General features: G+C 36.7%; 1 protein-coding gene across 2 annotated transcripts in view; it reads left to right on the top strand.

Moving 5' to 3' along the window:
* The window catches only part of anks1b (ankyrin repeat and sterile alpha motif domain containing 1B), a 291174-nt gene that overhangs the window by 155923 nt on the left and 113386 nt on the right, over window positions 1-21865 (top strand). For both annotated transcript variants that reach the window (XM_037695743.1, XM_037695742.1), the window contains exons 11-12: window positions 3348-3504; window positions 19751-19887. In XM_037695743.1, the coding sequence (XP_037551671.1) occupies window positions 3348-3504; window positions 19751-19887 (294 nt within the window). The remainder of the gene's footprint in view (window positions 1-3347; window positions 3505-19750; window positions 19888-21865) is intronic.

Here is a 21865-nt window from a genome sequence, read left to right as displayed (position 1 = left end):
GCAACTAAAACATGAAGGATGGTGTTCCTCAAGGACCCGAGTTTGGAACCCCTGCGTTTAATTTAACCAGCTTATTTTATGAGTTGATCATCCAAATGTTAACAAAAGAAAATTCATATAAAGCTTTAATTTGTTGTACAATACTGGATAAATAGTGTCTACAGAAGTCTGCCATAACTTTATAACCATCTGCCTGACATTGAATAGGTTTGTTATGTCAGGGCATCACCCAAACAATGTTTCTTGGGTTGGATGGTATCAGGTTGCTTTATGAAAACACTTTACTGACTTTATATAATCATTGTCAGTGTTTTGTTGTAATTTTTACTAATTCCTTCTGTGAAGTCTGTCGATATGAGACAGTGCTGCTATAAAAGCAGAGCAGAGCTGTTGCTCGGCTTGCAGCCAGCCTGTGTGGGGTTTTATAGTAAATATTGTGCTCGACTGTTTTGATATGTGTCGTCTGTTCTGGCACCAAGACCCCCCCACACACACCTTATTTTAGAAGCAACTAACTTACCTCTGCTGCTAAAATGTACTGATGTTGCTTCCTGGATGAGTTATTTCTGGTCCTGATGTTGGAGAGATTTCCACCTGTTTATGCGGTGGCCCACTCCTTGTGCACACTTTTTTGGGCTTATTATTAATCAATACGGTACGTCCTAATATCCACAGCAATCTGTTCATCAAACATTTAGTAAATGATAAAATGTTTCCCTTCAAGTAGAACAAAACCTTCATTAGAGCGGCTTCATTAAAACTCCCCGTCAGACGTCGTATATTACAGGGACTTGTTTTTATTCATCTTAATTACAGATCACCACGGAAACGCTTTGATTCACTTTAATTTTAAGATGTGAACTTGTTCAAAATGTCTGAGTAAAGTTTTTGTAGGCTCTAACAACTTTTTAGCACTTTTTCACCTTTTATTTTTATATTTTGTCTTGGTGTGTGAAATCTGTGGTTAAGCAGGCTGTCGAGTCAAATTAGTGTCATTTGAAGCCAAGCTGCCCGTGGAGTGAAGGATACAAGACTGATGGAATATTGGCAAGTAATAGCAATGTAATTGAGTGCTGATGGAGGTAGGAGGGGGTGGGGTGGGGGCAGATGTGTGTTTTTTTAAATTTATTTATTTTTAGTTTGTTGGCCTTTTATAAAGTGAAGGGTGAAATAAATTGAGTGCAGAAGATGAGAGGAATTATCAAAGGACTGGTTGCTCCGTCAGCCAAAGTGATTTATTCGCTTTGAATGTGCTCAGTGTGATTGATGGCCCAGTGCAATGTGGGTAATGTAGTAGCAGCGAATGACAAGAAGAGCAATGCGTGTTGAATGAAGGAAAAGGGGGCGACGATGGAGTCACATCATTGTAAATATATTTAAAGCCACGCAGAGAACAAGTGTTGCCTCACAACTCATCACCATGGTGACATGTCAACCCCTGATCCCATTAAGAAGGTTACAATGAGGGCACATCGCCAACAGACACTCCAGAAGTGATGAGCTGTGTGTTCTGGGAACCAAACTGACATCCAGAGGCCATGTGGCTAGGGAAGAGATGTTTTGGCTTGTTGAGTGAAATTATTCCTGCCTCTATAACCTTTCCCTTGCTTTTTGTTCTTTCTTGCTGCACATCTGGCTCTTGATAAGACCTTTGGACCACAGCTCACTCTCTGAGCCCTTTAGGGCTCAACCTTTTCAGCAGAATGTGAAATTCTCTTTAATTTCTCAAAAGATAAAACTGTTGCATAAAGATCCCAAATCAGCATTTACTTACCTTTTAATTATTAAAGATTGCAAATTCAACTAATGATAGTTTATGTACTTTAGACTACCTTCAAATTATAATTTAGGTATGTGCATATCTATTAACGGAGTGGCTTTCAAAAATATTTAAGACTGCAATAACACAAATGACAAAAATAAGCATTATTGTATTATACCAAAATTAATGCTCAATAATCCAGGTATAAAATTTAAAGTAAGTTTTTATTTAGTTGTGGGTTTAGATTGTTGTTGTTGTTGTTGTTGTTGTTGTTGAATCAGAAATATGATCAGAGTTCATGGATAATAAACTTAAGAGACTGATGGAAGCATGTAAATGTGTTTTGTTTCAATAAAGTGTACAACATCCATCCATCCATCCATCCATCCATCCTCTTTAGCCCTTTCTTCCTTTTTTGGGTTGTGGGTGTCACTGGTGTCCGTATCCAGCTATCACTGTGTGAGAGGTGGGGAACACCCTGGACAGGTCTCCAGTCCATCACAGGGATACATGGAGACAAACAACCACTCTCACTCACACCTAGGGACAATTTAAAGTTGCCAATCAGCCTAACATGCATGTTTTTGGTCTGTGGGAGGAAACTCGGAGAAAACCCACACATGCATGGAGAGAACATGCAAACTCCACCCAGGAAGGTCCCAGGCTGGGTTTGATCTGACGACCTCCTTGCTGAGAGGCAGTACACAACATATCAGATCAATGTATATGACTTAATATTTATTGAGTCATATTTATTCTTCCTCACTCAGACCTCTTGTTGCTGAGATTTTCCAGGCTCATCAGGTTTACCTGATTTCAGGTGGTTTTCCGTCCCGTATCTGCAGAACAAAAGATTGTTACATATCCTGTCACACTCTTTTTAAAAAATTTGATGCAGGCCCATCACTGGTGGACATGTTGGTAATTCTCTCCAGAATTTAGAGAAAACTAAAATATTGTTGTAAAACCATTGCAGTTTTCAGAAGACAAAATAGACACTGTTTTGATAGTTTTTATCATGCTGTTGGTTCTCACTTGCTCTGGGGCAAAATAAAAACAAAACACGAGTTCTCTGCACTCGTTTTATTTAATCTATTCAAACCATGTGATGAGCTGAAGTCCTGAAGCTATTACACTGAGAAGAGCATGTTCACAGACACTTCTACTTGTTGATCATTTGAAACCAGACTTTTGGGTGTTTTAACAAAAAAAAAATCTTAGAATTGAAGTTTGTACATTTCATACCTTTATGATGCTTTGAAAATGAAGCAGTCAGCGGTCCAAACATAAAACAAAGTTGCCTAATGTTTTTTTTTTTTTTTTATAAAAAAAAAAAAAAAATCAAACAAAATGTTGCAGGAGTATAAAAGAAGTCAGGAGTTGAAAACTTTGACAGCTTTTTATTTTGAGAAAACACTGACCCAAACCCAGCTCTGTAGACATGTTTGGACTGAAACGATAGCCTTGAGCTGAACTGAGAGATTACTGAACTGATGTTTTTTTTTTTCTTAGGGATGCACCTCAGACAAAGACGAGCAAAAAGAAAGAAAGCAAAAGACAGTTTTTCCTCTGTGTTCCTCCTCAGGAGTCTAAGCGTTCAGCAGAGATCGTCACCTCTCCTTCACTCGATGTTTTCCTGCCAGAAGACGAGGACAACCCGTACGAGTCTGTGACCACCGCTGTCACACGCAAACCCTGCTCCCTCGATATCAACCATCAGCTCAACGCCTGCTCACGTAATGGTAGGACAAACTAAATTACGCTGTTTGAGTGTCACTTCAATTTAAAATAGCCCAGGGTAAAAAAAAAAAAAAAGTTGATTCAGTTTACTTTGGGGGTAAGAACACTACCAAAATAAACGTGTATATAAAGACAGAAATGTACATGACTAGAATTCGTAAACAATTAAAAAGGTTAAACAACATACACAACATGTATTGTGTATTTTCTTTATAGAAAATACAATTTATAAAGTCACCGTCACAAACCTACAAGTACAAAGTTCAAGTTTATGAATACAATTAACTATGACCAGTTGTGAAAATGCATTTTGCATGAAAGTACATATTTGCAACTTTTTTTCAAATTTGGTACTTTTTGTACCTTTATTGAATACTTTATTATTTTTTTAGCGAGTCTTCTCATCCTGATCATTTCATTGCATTGTTGACTTGGTGTTAACCTGCATATGACAAGTAAAGCACTTACAACTGTGACCTTACATCACGGGGTCACAGGCTGGTTAACGGAGCACAGAACACATCGATACATTGTGGAGATTGGGAACTGAACACGTGTGGTCACGGTCAGACTTGAAGATTGCTGGTCATCAGCGGAAACCATCTAACTTGAAGATGTACAAGCTCCTAGAGACTTCTCCAAAGTGACTCCAAAGTGTAATTGTCACAAAAGGTGTCTCTATAAAGAACTGTAGGAGCTGAATAGTTATGCACACTGAAGTTTTCTGTTATTTTGTCCTCTTTGTTGTTTGCTCTTTTGTTCAAAGTTGTAGGTGTGTTCTTTAAATTAAATGGTGCAAACCCTCAAATAATCCATTTTAATTCCAGGTTGTGAAGTAGCAAAACGTTAAAAATGCCAAGGAGGGGGTGTGAATACTTTGACAAGGCACCGTACAAATGTGTCCTGGCTATAAATACTGACTGTCCTGTAATTTGGTTTATCTATATCCTGTTGTCAGTGCAGCAGTAAATCAATATAATAGTAAGGTGTGACAGCTCTGGGTCTATGACATCATCAGTTGACACATAAATGCTGTCTGAACAACCAGAGCAGAGGAATCTGTAGCAACATTCATGCATGATGTTTGGGAGAGGTACACCTTGTGCCAAACTAACTGCCATAACTTCTGCTGTCCAAAATATGAAGCAAATTAAAAAGGTATGCTTGATTTAACTGAAGTAATTCTAAAGTTATCACAAACAACAAAGATGACACAATGTACCTGAAGTAATTATTGTTGTCCACAGTGTTAAGACAGAGGATTTTTGCCTTTCTTATTAGCACCACACAGTTTATTTTTTATCTTGGCAGCCATTCCTGAATAGGAAAACAAATAAATAAAAACGTAAAGAAAATATTTGATTACTGTACATTTTAAAGTGTCAGTAAAAAAAAATAAACACAATAAAATTCATTCAACCTTTATTTATACAGGTTAGTCTCATTGCGCCACGAGGACTCACTTACAAGAGACCTGTTTTAAGCAAAGGACACAGATGAGGTACAGACAACAATAGACAGTCATATAAAATGAAAAGTAAATGGAAGAAATTAAAAAGAAAACCCAGCTACATTATAAAGTGGTGTAAAATACTATGCATTATGGTATACTGTACTATAATACTATACATGGTAAAGCGATGTAACATTGTAAAAACAGGAACGCGTCTACGTTGTTTTTTGCCATGAACTTACCAGTTGTTTAAAATCCCTTTGGTCAAAGTCGAGAGCTTCAGATCTTTTTGCAAGATATTCCAGGAAACAGGAGCAGAGAAGGAGAAGGCCCTTTTGCCTAGTTCAGTCCTCACTGAGGGAACACTGCAGGTAATAATGTCCTGAGAGCGCACGCTGTAGATGCACTGACAAAGTGACATGTAGGAGGAGATGTTTGAAGGCAACACAATGATAGACAGTGTTCAACATCTGCAAGGTGCTTGTAGAGGAGTTCATCTAAATGATGTCACCATAGTCAATGGAGGGAAGGAAAGTCGCAGTTACAAGGTGTTTCCTAGTGTTCAGAGACAGGATCCGTTTCTGAAAAAGAAACCCAATTTAACTTTCAGTATCTTTACCAAGTTTTCAACATGGGGCTTAAAAGAGAGTGTGGAACGACCAAAATACCCAAGTATTTAAAAGAAACAAAAAACTCTACTATAGTTTGTTTGCATTGTAAATGTAATACAAATTGTACATTTTGTAATGCAACATGTAAATGAAGTAATTGTATTTCTGATAGGAAATATGGGGTTTCTTTTAGATTCTGTGTTTGTTTGTTTCTCCTCCCTGTTCAAATGGTGTTCCTATAGACTCTAGTATAGAGTCTATAGGAACACCATTTAAAGATAAAATAGAAGGACGGACTTTTGGTATGGAGTTAGATATATACGAGTTAATGTCCGAGATAAGGTAATTGCACCTGTTGGAAACACTTTACTTGGAGCACCTGTATCAGTGCTACATTCTTTCAAAAAAGAAATCTTCAATCTGCAATTTGGAAGGGATTTTTTTCCCCAGCATTGCCACTGTTGCATTCCTCTACTAAAGTTGAACCTGCGACTTACTGGTCCCAGGCCAGCTTCCCTATCACTACAGCACAGCTGCACTCCCAAATTCCTAATCCTTAGAAAGAGGTTGTGTAGTTGCCACCTTAAGGTAGAGCGATGCAGTTCTTCCCTGTATTTGTGGATTTGTAGATGTGTATGTGCTTATCTATGCTGTTGGCAAAATATCTAACGAACCACTGAACAGACTGAAATGAGACCTTCAGAAAGTAATCAGTCTTTTGACATCAACTAATTAACTTTTGAAGTCAACTCAATCCAAGATGATTGCCACAGCAAATTAATCTTTGCAAACACAAAAGTGATAAAAACTAGTTTACAGATATTGAGCTAAAAATTGGTGTGGTAGTAGCTGAGACTGACTCACAGCTTGTACTTTGAGCACTAACTGCACAATTTATGTGTTTAAACCTATGTCAATAACTAGGGGTGCACTGATAAATCGGCCAGCCAATTTATCGGCCTCGATTTCCTTAATTTTGGGAAATCGGAAATCGTCCGATGTTTGCATGAGAAACCGATTTTTTTTGTTTTAACAACAATTGTCTGAACTTTATTTACTACCTCATGGCCAGTTAAAACAAGTTTGAATTGTTTCTGTGATATTGTTCAAGGGTATGTTTTTTTCAATAAAATAATATTGGAAAATTGAAGGTGCATTGTGACCTTATAACACCTGACAGTATCGCTTATAAAACAAAATCAGTATCGGCCAAAATCAGAATCGGCAGGTCCAGTACTGGTGTTTGAGGGCCACTGTCCTGCATGTTTTACATGTTAGGCTTACCTGAAATATTAATAAACTAATGGTTTATTGAGCATGAACCGTGATTAATAAACTAACTTCTGCAAAACAAAGTTCTTGTTTAACATCCACCAACTCTTGCATTTAGACAGCAGAAATAATTTGATTAGTTAAATGACTTAAATGTAGTTACACATAAATTGGGCAAATATTTTGTTACACATCTTCAGGGAAAGTAAAGTCTACTTAGACAAATAAAATTGTTTATTTTAGTGTACTTATTTTACTGTCTTCAGATCAGATTTTGGTGTTGGATGTAGTGTGAGCGCAGCCTCTAGCTTTAAAACTCTCACTTTATTGTACTTGGCCAGCGCTCGTTCAGGCTGATGTGTCGAAGTTCAACACCCACAACATCAAGCACCCACAAAGGGCTTTTATTCTTCTGCTTGTCTCCCATAGCAAAGCTACACACTGCAGGTTGTCAGGGCAACTGCATCACTGGCTGAGTCACCTGTATGTTGCCATGGGAACTGTCTTGCTAGTGACATACCCCTCCCAAACATTAGAGAGAGGCTACTGAAGAGACTTATGTGCTTCTCATCCCACGTTTATTAGCAGCATCTTGAATGTATCTGGCTGCAGTCTGAGTTTATTTATTTGTGTATGAATCAGGAGGTTGGGTGCTTTGTCAGTTTAACTGTCCCCGTTGGTGGGAAATTGCTTCACTGACGTAAGTGAGCTGTGTGGGTGCCGTTTGTTCCCAGCTGTTTGTGCGCTGTTACCTGCCTAAAGAAGAGGCTGAGCTCCCTGCAGGTCTGCTTTCCCGTGGAAGTGACTGCAGATCATCATAAACACTTGCAGACTGCAGACACACTCTTGTCACAGAAAGACAGACTGTAAGCGAGGGAAGAGTCTGAGAGGAGAAAAAAAAAGTTTTTAAGCAAACTGCTCTAGTATTCAAATTGAATACTAAGATTTATAGTGGAAAATTAGTAAATCTTTTGTCGTGGATAATAACTTTCTCTTTAAGAACCTGCCAAAGCAAATAATATATTCAATGTTTACAAAAACAAACATTTAGTTAATTGATGAATAGAAAGCATGGTCATAGTCATGTTTTTTTATGAGAAGCTTAAAATGGCCCATAGATTTAAAATATGTTCAGATCAGAAAAAAAGTACAATGCACCATGTATGTACCATATTTTTTCGCCATATAAGTCACAGTTTTTTGCATAATTTGCATGCCATGTGACTTATACGCCAAAGTGATTTATTTATGGATGTTTTTCCCATATTTATAAACCAATTTTTGGCTGAGATATGACCGTTTTCCTTCAATCTGGCATTGAAAATATTGAATACTACCATTTTCAGCTGCTAGATGGCGCTGGAGTTTTATGGCATGCCGTTGTGTCATGTAATGGGTAAAAGTGGCTATTAATGACTCATTCGGCTTGCCACAGACTACCACCGTTGTCTGCATGTAGCAAACGTCAAATCAGCTTAATTTCGCTGCGCCGCTCCGGCGACATGCTGCTGATTTGACCATTGAAGTGCATTTATTAAGTAAAAGTTCAACTGAGACACACCTTTTACTATAAAGTCGAGTAAACAAGTAATTGTTTTTAGGTGGTTATCTTGTTAAATTTCGAAGAAGTGCACAGCGAGTCACCCTCTCCGCGTTCATGTTTCCGCGTATCGGCTTTTGAAAATGCACCTGATTTGACCGTCAAAGTGCATTTATTAAGGAAAAGTTGGACTGAGACACACCTTTACTATAATTTAGAGCAAACAAATAATTGTTTTTAAGTGTTAATCTTGTTAAACTCTTGTTAAAGTCCACTCGTGCACGCTCCTGCGGCCGCCATTTGGCAGCCAATCGATTTTTCCACAGCACTGGCCCACATTTCCGGGTTCAGCCCACATTTCCAGGTAGTCAGCGGTGACGCATAAAATATGCAACTTATACAGTGAAGCAGCATATTTATGGATTTTTCCACTTTATTAGACATATTTGGACTGATGAGACTTATAGGGCGGTGTGACGTTTACGGCGGAAAATACAGTATTTATGCACAATTCATTTAGTCTTGAGGCAGCTGAGCATGTACATTAAACATACTGAAAAATAAGTAATTGATTTTATGAACTCATAATATGGCAGCAGAAGTTTTGCAAAGGTTATTTAATGGCAGCGTCTGAGATCCACCTGCTCTGTGCTGTGCAGGGCTTTCTGCAGGTATGGATTGGTGCATTGTGACACTCTCTAAAGCTCTGCTCAGCCTCAGTCAGGACAGCTTGATCAAATTTCAGCTGCTCACTGCCACAAAACACCTGATGTCACTGGAAAAAAACAAAACATTTAATTTCTGCAACTTTTAATGCCTTGAAGCTTTAATGTCCTACAACCCTTCATCCTCTCTTTTTTTTTTTTAACTTCATTTTCACTCTGTCAGCTTTTGATGCTGCAGTGTTGGTGGGAATGTGTCTTCCCACTGTGCCACGTCCTCAGGCATGACAATAATCATTCCTGATGCTAAAAAAAAAATGGAATTGGTCTTTGTAATACAATGTGTGCTGAGAACAGACTTAGAAGCATAATCCTACAACTCACTGAGCTCTGAGGGAGTAATTTTGTAAATTAAGTCGGGATTAAACTTGCTGTATGGGATGGATTTGTTTCAAATGAGGGAATCTATTTCTGCTGCACAACTTGCCTGCAGATGCATTTTGTGTAAATTACCTAATTTATTTTCAGCTATTCCACACGCTGCTTTATGCAATTAGAGTAGTTGGTACACATATAAAGCACAAACAGAAGCACAGCACACTGAGCATCCAGATTTTTATTTTTTCAGACCGTAATGTCTAGATTTGTCTTGTTTTGAGTGCAGAGAGAAGCAGAGGGAGCAAACCTGTCCTGGAATTATCTCTGAAAGCTAGAAAAGTTGTGCTGCTTCAAATAAATTACTGTGAATGTGAGAAAATGCACACAAGTTAAAATAACTTTATAAATGTTAACATTAAACCTGGGTCCAGGTAAAGACTTCATTTAGATCTGGAGCCTGACTCCACCATCTGGGGAGCCCAACTTTAGAGGGTTTATTGTATTAAGGGATTATGTTCATAGCACAATAGATTTTAGATAGGGAAGCTTTTGCTTGGCTTTAACAGTGAATCATATACAATTCATAATAATACACAATTCTTGGCTTTGAAATGTGAAGTACAGATTTGTTTTTACCTTCTTTAGAGAAGGTAACTACTGTGCAGTTTTAATAAGAACCACTACAATCATAATCTTTCCATTAGTCTCGACAGCCATCCTGAACAGCTCTTGATGGGCAGTGAGTTTATATTTTAAATGAAATTGTGAAATGAATCCTGAATCTTTTATTCATCTCTTCAGTGTATTCCTTCCTTTGCACTGAAACCAGTGTCATGGAAAAAAAAGTGATTCCCAAACGTTCAGGTGTATGGAGAGCCATTTCATTCACAATTAAATAAATACATAACTAGTTTTATTTAAACATTACTAATAAATATTCAGTTAAATAAATAAATGTTCCCATGAAATAAAACATTTAAATAAAACATGTTATTTTTCCTAGATTTATTTATTTATTTCAATTTTTATTTTTATTTAATTCAAGATTTATTTATTTAATAATGGAGTTTCATTTTGTGACATTTTTATTTTGTAAAGCTACTTTACATATTTCAGGGGCTTTTATTTTTTAACCCCGTTTGTAATTTTAAGTTCTTTTTTATTTCATGTTCTTATATTCAAATGAGGGGGGCGGGGTTTTCTCTGTGGGGCGGGTCATGGTCTGCAATCTACCTCTGACGATCCTGTTATGTAATCTGTTGCTGTGTGCTTGTTCTGTTTGTCCCTGTACAGCACTTTGGTGTGCTTTGTCACTGTTTAAAGTGCTTTATAAATAAATTGGTATGGTATGGTATGGTCAGGGTCAGTGCAGGCCGGGCAAATCAATAACTAAATCAAAAATAAAATAAACAATTGCCTCTCAAGTCTCACACATTGACCGTGAGACAATGCATTTCATGACGTGCACATGGCACACTTCGTATTTCACATGCTAAAACACACACAGGCCTTTTTTTTTTGAAGAGGAACCAATGTGCAGCATAATGTTTCCGCATGGGCTAGAGCACAATAGCGGACATGGCTGCAGTGTTGCCAACTTAGCAACTTTCTCGCTTTATTTAGTGAGTTTTCAGACCCCTCTAGTGACTTTTTTTTTAAGCGACTAGCTAGCGACAAATCTAGAAACTTTTTTTTTCTGTGTTACTGGAGACTTTGGTGACGAAAGCATGTTTGGCAGCGGGCCGTAAGCCCCTCCCACTTCCCCATGCTCTGACAGCTGTCAGTCTCACAGCAGAGAGGAAACCCACTCCACTCGGTCCACACTGCAAATCAATCAAACCCTGGAATACAACGCGGGATGTAAATATGTAAATGTGTAATGCTCTATTTCATCAGCAAACCTTTGCATTTCATCTTGGAGTTCTCCAATGTCCTCCATATTGCCCGCTTGTCATCCTGATTTTCTGAACCCAGTTAATTCATGATTTGAAGTAGCTGGACCAAGCAGAGCTCAGCGAGGAGAATACTCTGTTGTGATTGGTCAAAAAATATATAGGAAACCCCACCCCCCCATTTGAATATAAGAACATTAAATAAAAAGAGCTTAAGATGAAAAACGGGGTTAAAAAATAAAAGCCCCTGAAATATGTAAAGTAGCTTTACAAAATGAAAGTGTCACAAAATGAAACTCCATTAAATAAATAAATAAATACATCTTGAAATAAATAAAAAATACATTTTGGAGAAAAAAACTAAACATTTCTATTTAAATGTTCTATTTCATGACATTTATTTATTTAATGGAATATTTCATATTTTTTTTAAAACACATTATTTATTTAATTTTGAATTAAATTAATTTCCATACAGGTGTAGACTTGATCAGATTTATTACAAAGCCTTGGTGAACAGCCAGAAGATCAATGCATTTATAAGTACGCACTTATCGATGCCGTTGCCCGTCTGTGGTTCTGACCCGTTCTGAGCTTCCTGCAGTGGGCTGTTAGTTGAGCTCATCAGGGGCCTGCCCCTCCCCTTCACCTTGTCTAGTGTTTTCAGAAGCAAACCCAGCAGCTGCACACAGCTGCTGGAGGTAAACATTTCTCAAGGATTCTTGCATTGTGTCTACCATAACATTCAAAAGTCTCCAACATGATAAAAGATGACCTCTCCACTATGTTCTTACCAATTGTCACATCAAGAATGGTTATAATATAGAGAAAAGATCATGGAAACATTGTAATATCATTCACAATAATAGTAAAGGAGCAGCCAAGATTATAAAGTCTACATTAATATTATAAGATATAGAGCATGGTGCATATATGCACACATTCCTTCAACACCAGATGTTGTCATTGCTTCTGTGGTTGTTGGTAAACACAAATCTTAGGACTGTAGCTTTAACAGCTGATTATACAATTGTTATAAAAGCACATGCTTTATGAAAATCATACTGTCACTATAAAAACTATGGTATAATGCACAGTCACTCAGGGCATGCCATTTGAATGCTTGTTTAGTTTTTGTTATTAGTGGCCGCTCGTCCTGAGCCTGGTTCTGCTGGAGGTTTCTTCCTGTTAAAGGGAGTTTTTCCTTTCCACTGTTGCCTTTGTGCTTGCTCAGGATGAGAGACTGATGAAATGAATATTCAATGCAACCTGTCTTCTTTACATAGATAACTTACTAACTGGCTTTTATAATGTGTGTGAATGTTTCTGTTCAGTGCCCCGAAACAACTTCTGTTGGGACTTGGAGCTATATAAATAAACTGAATTGACTTAGTTTCCTTCTTGGTGTGGAGTCTTGTGTAGAAAGCCCTTTAATATTTGTGTTATGCACAAACAAAGGTCAGAATAATGTTTTTATTCAGTCTGAGCTGTTAGATTTTATACATTGCAACAATGTGAATGTGTAAACTCACTCAACACTGAGCCGTACATTTTCCTCTCATTCATCCCTCACTTAAAAGTCCACACAAAACCTAAGAAATGTTCACGTTATCCAGTCACCAAACTTATCACTCACCTGCGCAGGTAAATTTTCACTCTTTCTTCTCTCTGGTTGGTGAAAAAGATGTTGCTGCGTTACGCCCCATTGACTCCACTTTGCTTGTTCCTGGAGGCTGAGTGTAGCTAATGGCAGCCTGTAGTGACTCTGGGGTTTGACATTATAAGAGTTGAGGCTCATTGACTTTATAGAAAAGCAATAAAGTGTTGTTGTTAGTGACAGCCAGAGGAAATCCCTCAGGAGGACTTACGGTCACACTTTTCCACTTCGTAATATTCAAAGTTATTTAGTAGCATCTTCAATTTTAAATTAGATTTAGACTTGAACTCGTGAGTTTCTAAAGTTGGTCACATTTTATTCACAAATAACCTTGTTATTTTTCCAACTTTTCTTAGATCATGGATTTGTTTAAAATGTAATTTACTTTGTACAAGTTTGTATATTATTTAGAAATTGTGTTGAAGTAAACTACAATAATCTGGTGGTTTTCTGAGAGTTAATCAAATCCCAAATGTAGGATTCAGAACAGCCACAAATTGTCTTGAGGAATATGTGTGGTTATATTTTGGTAATGCCGTAAAGGAGCTAGCTTGCAAACACACATTTATTATATACAGATATTATTATATATATATGAAACCTATAGTTTATCTTGTTAGGCATGTAGGAAGAAAATATCTGATTAAACTCTCTTTAACAGAAATAATTCACTTAAATGAAACACACACTTCTTCAGCACACTGCAGTGATGAGGTGCAGAGTTGGCTAAGAATATGAATAAATGTGGAAATATACCGGTAGTTAGTTTAGTAAGATTTATATCAACACACATGTATTCTGTATGGCAAACAAAAATATTTCAACACTCTGAAAGTTGGTAAAACTTTTTTGTGTTTTCAAATCTATTTTAAGTTGTTTTTTTCTTCTTAATAGTGTGAATGTTTATGAAGCGTTCACACTGTTGTGATCCATTTTTCTTATGTTTTTCAGCCCGTTTCTCGTCCCGCAGTTTTCAAGCTATTGCAACAAATCATAAATCAAAACGTTCAGCTCGTTCAGGGCAATCCTGCTATGACTTTTGGTATTGGCGCAACTTTAGCTTTTTGAAATATTTAGCCTTTTCTGCCACTTTTTTTCTCATAGAAAATGAACTGAGCTCATTTTACATCCTTCATATCTTTAGCTCTGTTTACAACCTTTTACTGCTCCTTTCACATTTTGTTCTGCTTCAGCTTCTTTCAGCTTCCTTATACAAATTTAAACAATTTTCAGCTATTTTCAGCTAATTTCAGTTGTTTGTGCTCCTTTCAGATTCTTTTTGCTAACTACAACATTTTTGCGCTTCTTCTAAATTAATTTTGCTAATTTCAGCTTGCTGTGCTCCTTTTAGCTTATTTCTGTAAATTTCAGCTTTTTGTACTATTTCAGCTAATGTCTACCGGTAACTGTTTTTATGCTAATTTAAGCTTTTTCAGCTAATTCCACATTCTTTTTACTTATTTATTTTTTTCCAGCCTAATTCAGCAAAAATGTGCTCTCACCACTTCCTCCTTGTAATTTCAGCTTCTTTCTACCTTTTAAGCTACTTTCAGCTGCTTTGCTAGTTTTCACTTTTTTCTAATTTCAACTTTTTGTGGCAATTTTTGCTTATTTCAGCCTAATTCGGCAAACATGTTCTTTTTACTTTTTTATGCTAATTTAAGCTTGTTATACCTTTTCAGCTACTTTTTTTAAAGCTAATTTCAGCTGTTTTCAGATAAATTAAAAAAATTCATGGTAAATTCTGCTACTTTCAGCATAATTAACTTATTTCTGCTAGTTTCAGCTTATGTTGCATTCAGCTTTTTTCCAGTTTCATCTTTTTCTGCTATTTCAGCTACTATGTGTAGTATTTATGCTATTTTGTCAGCACGACGGCTCAGTGGTTAGCACTGTTGCAAGAAGGTCCTGGGTTCAATTCCCGGTTGGACCTGGGGTCTTTCTGTGTGGAGTTTGCATGTTCTTCTCGTGCCTGCATGGATTTACTCCAGGTATTCGGTTTTCTCCCACAGAACATTTTTTATTTTATTTTATTTTTTTTAGCTAATTTCAGCTGTTTTTCAGCAAGTTCTTCTGCAATAAGCATTCACACTGCATTTTCACAGGAAATGTAAATTTCTCAAGTTTTTCTTATGGTCTTACTTTTACTTATTTATCCAAATTGTTTTTACCTTATGAGCCCTCCCTCTGTAAAGATCTTCTGATTGTATTTAAAGTTGACCTGACTCCTGGCTTCATAGCAGCATCTCTGAATCAGTGGTCCAGTTGAACAGGCCAACATTCATCCATGCAGACAGAAGCAGAAACTTTGAGCGTCCTCCTCACATTTCTGACTTCAGTGAGACATTAGAGCTGGTCTAAACACATTTTAAACCTGCACTGGTAGATCTTTCTTTACCTGGGCCTATTGAGATGTGACCAGTACGGCTCTGTTTTATGTCATTACTTTCTAAAAATGATAAATAATCTTGAAAGAGAAATATTTTATGTCAGTATTTTAATATATATAAATATATATGTATATTTTTTCTTTTTTTTAAGAAAGTGCTTGTTACTTGTGAACTCTAGAGAAAAGCTCTTAGTCTTTAAGGAAACTCTTTGTCAGGTTATGAACAAACCAAATCTTAGACTCTCCTTTAAGGGATTGCGTGAGTCTTGGATTAGTTACCAACACTGTGTTAGCGTGGACATCTGGTCAGAATGCCTTTCTTGTTGTCCAAGGAGGTGTAGACATCACCAGTAGGAGTGTAAGATCAAATGCAGTCTGAAGGGATGCAGTCCTTTGGCTGGATTGTGATTCAGTGTTGACCTTGGACAAACTAAAGGCTGTAATAAAAACACCTCTGCCTTTCTTTTCGACTCTGTCTTCTCCTTTGACCCAACCCTATGTAACTAGCAGAAAAAAGAAATGGAGGTTTTCTCTGGTTATTTTGTTCTTACACTCTGACATATAAATGTATGGACATAAATAGTAAAGCTATGCCTGTTTATATGTAAGCACACATTTCCTTTGGTGAGGAGGACTGCAAGTATTTCCCAGGAGTGAGCCCGTGACAGATCTGAAAGTGGTGCAGATGCTCGAACAGGCTCACCCTACATCCATCATCAAAGCCTCAGTGCTGACAGGTTTATGTCTCTACCGATACAAAACTTCAGATTCTATATTTACTCCTCTGTGGCATCCTTCCTTTTGTGTGTCTCACATTTCTCCAGTTTTTATTGTATCTGTTTACACCCACATTTAACACTGAATCAGCTCCAGGCAGCTGCTTGAAGTAAATTCACTGCCTGTGTTTGAACAGGACTGCATGCAAATGAAGACGTATAATGTGAGAACGTGGTGTGAAGCTGTCCCGGCAGGACAGAGGTGTATCTGCAGCAACGCATAAAATGAGAATGGTCTGGATCAAAATGTTCTGCTTTGTTACACCTGTGTAAAGGATATAAAATTGGAACTCTTTGTAGAAACTAAATGGATTTATTCAAATTTTAGTGATATATTTTGCACTTATTTTCATGAGGAATCATGTTTAAATCATATTTAAGCATCTGGCATCTTGCAGAGATCTGGCTGACTGTCTCATATTTACCAGGTCTATAATTACGAATTGTCTTTTGTTTGTTTATTTATTTATTTTTTTATTTTCTTCACTTCATTTGAAGAAGTAACTGTAGATTTTTCCTTACATAAAAACTTCCTTAAAAGGATCTAAACTTAAAATTCTTGTAATTTATATGCACCAATTTGAACCACATATTAAATAACTAGAGAAATTGCATTTCCTGTGAAAATGCGGTTTGAATACTTATTGAAGAAGAACTTGCTGAAAAACGGCTGAAATTAGTTAAAAACGAGCTGAAATGTAGCTGAGATAAAAGAACAAGCCTAAATTAGCAGAATAAATATTAGTGGAATTAGGTTTAAATAAGAAAAAATCAGCACAAAGTTAGGAAATAAGCTAAAAAAAAAGTTAAAATGAGCAAAAAACTGCTGAAAAGTAGCTGAAAAGATAGAAAGAAGCATAATCTACCAAAAGGAAGTGGAAAGAGTTGAAATGAGCTCAAAGAATGTGAATTTAGCTGAAAAGGATAAAATTTGCATAAAACGGCTAAATAGAAGCTGAAATAGCAGCTGAAATAGCAGAAAAACTTCAAACATTCAAACAAAAGATGAAATTAGCATAAATAAGTTAATTAGACTGAAAATAGCAGAAATTACCAAGAAAACTTGAATTTTTCTGAAAACAGCTGAAATTAGCTAAAATGTAGCTAAAAGGTAGAACAGGCTTAAATTAGCAGAAGAAAGCTGAAAGAATGTTTGCCCAATTAGGCTGAAAGAAGCAGAAATTGGCTCAAAAAGTGGACATCATCTGAAAAAAAAAAGCTAAAATAAAATAAAACCACTGAAAAGTAGCTAAAAAAAAAAGCTGAAAGAATCTTAAATTACCTGAAGAGAGTGGAGAGAGCACATTTTTGCTGAACTGGACTGAAAAAAGTTTAAATGAGTGCATAAAATGTGGAATAAGCTGAAAAAGCTAGAATGATAAAAAAAAAAACAGCTAAATAATCTGAAGGAAAAAAATAAGCAGAAAGGAACCTAACAAGCTGATTTTAGCAGAAGGAAGTTAGAAAGAGCACAAAAATGTTGTAGTTAGCAGAAAGAAGCTGAAAGGAGCACAAAACTGCTGAAAAAAACCTGCTGAAATTAGCTGGAAAAAAGTTTAAATTTGCACAAGTAAGCTGAAAGAAGCTGAAGCAGAACAAAATGTGAAAGGAGCAGTAAACGTTTGTAAACAGATCTAAAGATATGAAGCATGTAAAATGAGCTCAATTCATTTTCTATGAGAACAAAATGGCAGAAAAGGCTAAATATTTCAAAAAGCTAAAGTTGCACCAATACCAAAAGTCATAACACCCTTCTCCTGAATGAGCTGAACTTTTTGATGTATGATTAGTTGAAATGGCACAGAAGTTGTGGAACGAGAGCGATGCCAAAAAACCTACGGAAGAAAAATGGATCACAATAGTGTGACTGCTTCGTAAACATTCACACTATACAAATACACCCTGAAATATAACTTGGACAAGTGAATCTGCAGTAGTACTGTACTCACAATAATTCTTGTATAACTTCATCAAATGTATGAGACATGCAAGGCGCTTAATATTTTGTCCCTTTAAGTTGCACATGTTGTTCTTATTTTTGTATTTACTGGGTGTAACAGTGACCATCTTATTATATGAGCGTTTGACAATTCTGAATCACAACCCATCCCTCAAATAGATGCGTTTGTTCTCTGTGAATAGACGAAGATTTGTGGGAGCTGTGAAAAATCTCACCATCAATATCATCCAAGTTGAATCGAGGACATTCTGCTTCCACTTTGCTTCTTAACAGGATCAATTAACTGGATCATGTGCAGTGAAGTGCAGCAACAAACCTTCCCACTGCAGTTGTGATGGGATGTCACTCAGCGTGTTAATAGTCATGGCTGGGTCTCACACCATAATTGGATGATAGTCTGGTGCCTGATAGCATCCATGACAGCAGGTGGCAGCTGACAGAAAGCTGCTACTGGTGTGTGTGTCAACAGTACTGATGCTGACGTACATGTATTGGTCTGTTTCTTCCTTTTAAAAACTACATTTAGGTTATTTCAGCACTCTCCACCCTTTTTCCTCTCTGTTAAATGGCCGGGTTGAATTAGCTCCACGCTCGTTTGCCGCACATGCCGTCTGTGCGTGAGCTACAAGTGAGAGAGGCATCATACCGCACTGGACATCAGTCCTGTTCCCCTGCTGCAGTTGTTGCTAAGGCTTGTCAAATTACAGCATACACCGTCTTCACAGCAGCCGTATGCTAACACATCTGTGGTTGCCAGTGCAGCGGTGGGTGGAAATATGCAACATGAGGCGCTGAGCTGAACTCTTTCACTTCTCTATTCTTCTACAGAAACATGCTGATGCAGTTGAAGAATTCGGCATTGGATCACTTTACCCTTCATAAACATGTCACATTTAGGTGACGTGTTTTTAAAGCTGGAAGATTTTTCCCCCTAATTTACCAAGAAATGAATAAAATCAGCTCTAACGATGAAGCAGCTTCAGTTGAAAAGCGACTGATTTGAAGCAAGTGGTTGACACAAAGCAAAGGACACGTCAAACACTTCTATTCCTGCGCTTCTTTTCCCATATCTGCACTTACAGACTGCATCATTATCAACCTTTTATTAATTAATTTGTTTAATGTATAATAAATTATATTATAAATTAATTAAATATAAATAAATTAATTATAAATAAATTAATTATAATATAATAATAAACTGACTTTGTGGAAGGGAAATAAATTCATTTCAACAAAACCCCTTACATCAGATACTATCTTTACAAGGTAATAAAAAATATCTTCTAGTCAAGTCACCTTTACTGCAAGAACTAAAAGCCACATATGAAATGAAAAGTTTTATGAGATAAGTTTTGTAAAACACCTAAAATTATACTTTTCTTGGATTTTTTTGTAGCTTTGACAAATGTATTTATTGGATTTTTAACTATTGTAAGTGTAAAGCAGTAAATAATAGCTTGTCTCTTTATGCACATCATAGTTGTTTTATAGTAATATTCTGGAGTGAGAGCTAAAATCTTATCCTCACGTCCAAACAAATGTCTGAAACTCCAGTTGAGCTGCAGAATAATTTTTTCAGTGTAAAAAAACCAAAAACTTAAAACAACAAATCTTTGTCTCGTCTTTCTGCCTCTGACTTTCTTTTCCGTTCCAAGGTCACTTGTCCCATGTACCGGTGAGCGAGGAGGAGAGTGGTAACCATGACAACTGCTCAACAGGCCCCACACCAGACTGCTCTCCACCCTCCCCTGACACGGCCCTGAAGCACATCGAGAGAGTCATCCGCCCCCAGGTGAACGCACGCGCACACACACACACACACACACACACACACACGTGCACACACACACACACACACACGTTATTATAAACCTCTGTCTGTTACTATCCTCCTGTAGCATTCTTCTGTTCTTGTATGGAAGCTTTTTACTATGTCTAAATTATTTTTTTACATTAGTGCATATAAACGTCATGTTATGATAAAAAAAATAAAAAGTTCAGGAAGTTGATTGTGACTGTTACTTTTTTCTGGTTAGAGGTAAAAAAAAAAAAAACAGCTGCAGTTTTCTGTGCACTGTCTGCTTTTAGGAATAGGAATTCATCTTGTAATAATTGGTCTCAAATTCCCTGGACGACTCAAGCAAGTGATGCAAGCATGCGGAGCAGCATGTGCACATTAAAATATGCTTGTGATGGGGTATGCCTCCTCCCTATGCCCTTATGTGGCTCCAGACTGTGGCACTCAATCCATGCCCTTTCTGAGCATTATTTAGCACCGACACCCTGAGTTGGGCTAACAGTGAAGGAAATTGTGATTGCTTTAATGAAACACGTGCACACTATGTTGATGTGCAAGACTGATGTAGGCCTAAATAAATTATAGGTTTGGAGACTAACATTTTAATGTTTTAGATTTGTCATGCACAATTCTTCAATCTCCTGCAGCCTCAGCTATAAACCTCCACAGTGTTTATTGTGTGAATGTTTATGAAGCATTCACACTATTGTGATCCATCCCCCCCCCCCCCACACACACACACACACACACATTTTTTGGCACAATTCTCATCCTGCAGTTTTCAATCTATTTCAACAAATCATAAATCAAAATGTTCAGCTCTTTCAGGACAATTCTGCTATGACTTTTGGTTTTGGTGCAGCTTTAGCTTTTTGAAATATTTAGCCTTTTCTGCCTTTTTTTTTTCTCATAGAAAATTAGTTGAGCTCATTTTACATCCTTCAAATCTTTAGATCTGTTTATAACCTTTTACTGCTCCTTTCACATTTTGTTCTGCTTCAGCTTCTTTCAGTTTCCTTCTGCAAATTTAAATATTTTTTCCAGCAAGTTTCAGCTAATTTCAGCTATTTTTTTCAGCTGTTTTGTGCTCTTTTCCAGTTCTTTCTAGTAACTACATTTTTGTGCTTCTACCTTGTTTATGCTAATTTCAGCTTATGCTCCTTTTAGCTTATTTTTGCAAATTTCAACCGTTTCTGCTATTTCAGCAACTATTTAGCTGTTTTTATGCTAAATTTAGCTTTTTCAGCTAATTCCACATGTTTGTACTCGATTCAACTTTGTTCAGCCCAGTTCAGGAAAAGTGTGCTCTCGCCACTTCTAGTAATGTAAGCTTCTTTCTGCCTTTTAAGCTAGTTTTTCAGCTGTTTTTGTTTTGGGGGGTAATGTCAGCTTTTTTCAGATAATTTCTACCTTTTTGTGCTCATTTCTGCTTCGTTCAGCCTAATTGGGCAAACATGTACTTTTTACTTTATTCTGCTAATTTCAGCATGTTTTAACTTTTCAGCTTGCTTTTTAGTATTTTTTTAGCTAATTTCAGATGTTTTCAGATAAATTCCGGTTTTTCATGGTAATTTCTGCTACTTTCAGCCTAATAAAGTTCTTTATGCTAATTTCAGCTTATATTCGACTCAGCTTTATTTTCTTCTAGTTTCAGCTTTCTCTACTCTTTCAGGTACTTTCAGCTGTTTTTATGCTAATTTTAGCATTTTCAGCTAATTTCAAATTTTTGAGCTCCTTTCAGCCCTTTCCACTTCCTTTTGGTAGTTTAAGCTTCTTTCTCCCTTTTCAGAAACTTTTCAGTTTTTTTTTGTTTTTGTTGCTAGCTAATTTCAGCTTTTTTTGCTATTTTCCTAATTTTTGTGCTCATTTCTGCTTATTTAAACCTAATTCAGCTATATATATATACATATATATATATACATATACATACATATATACATATACATATCTCTCTCTATATATATATATATAT

Source organism: Nematolebias whitei, chromosome 22 (genome assembly GCF_014905685.2).
Source record: "Nematolebias whitei isolate Nwh7 chromosome 22, NemWhi1, whole genome shotgun sequence".
Taxonomy (NCBI): domain Eukaryota; kingdom Metazoa; phylum Chordata; class Actinopteri; order Cyprinodontiformes; family Rivulidae; genus Nematolebias; species Nematolebias whitei.
The sequence above is the reverse complement of the archived record's forward strand: the minus strand, read 5'-3'. Positions and strand labels throughout refer to the sequence as shown.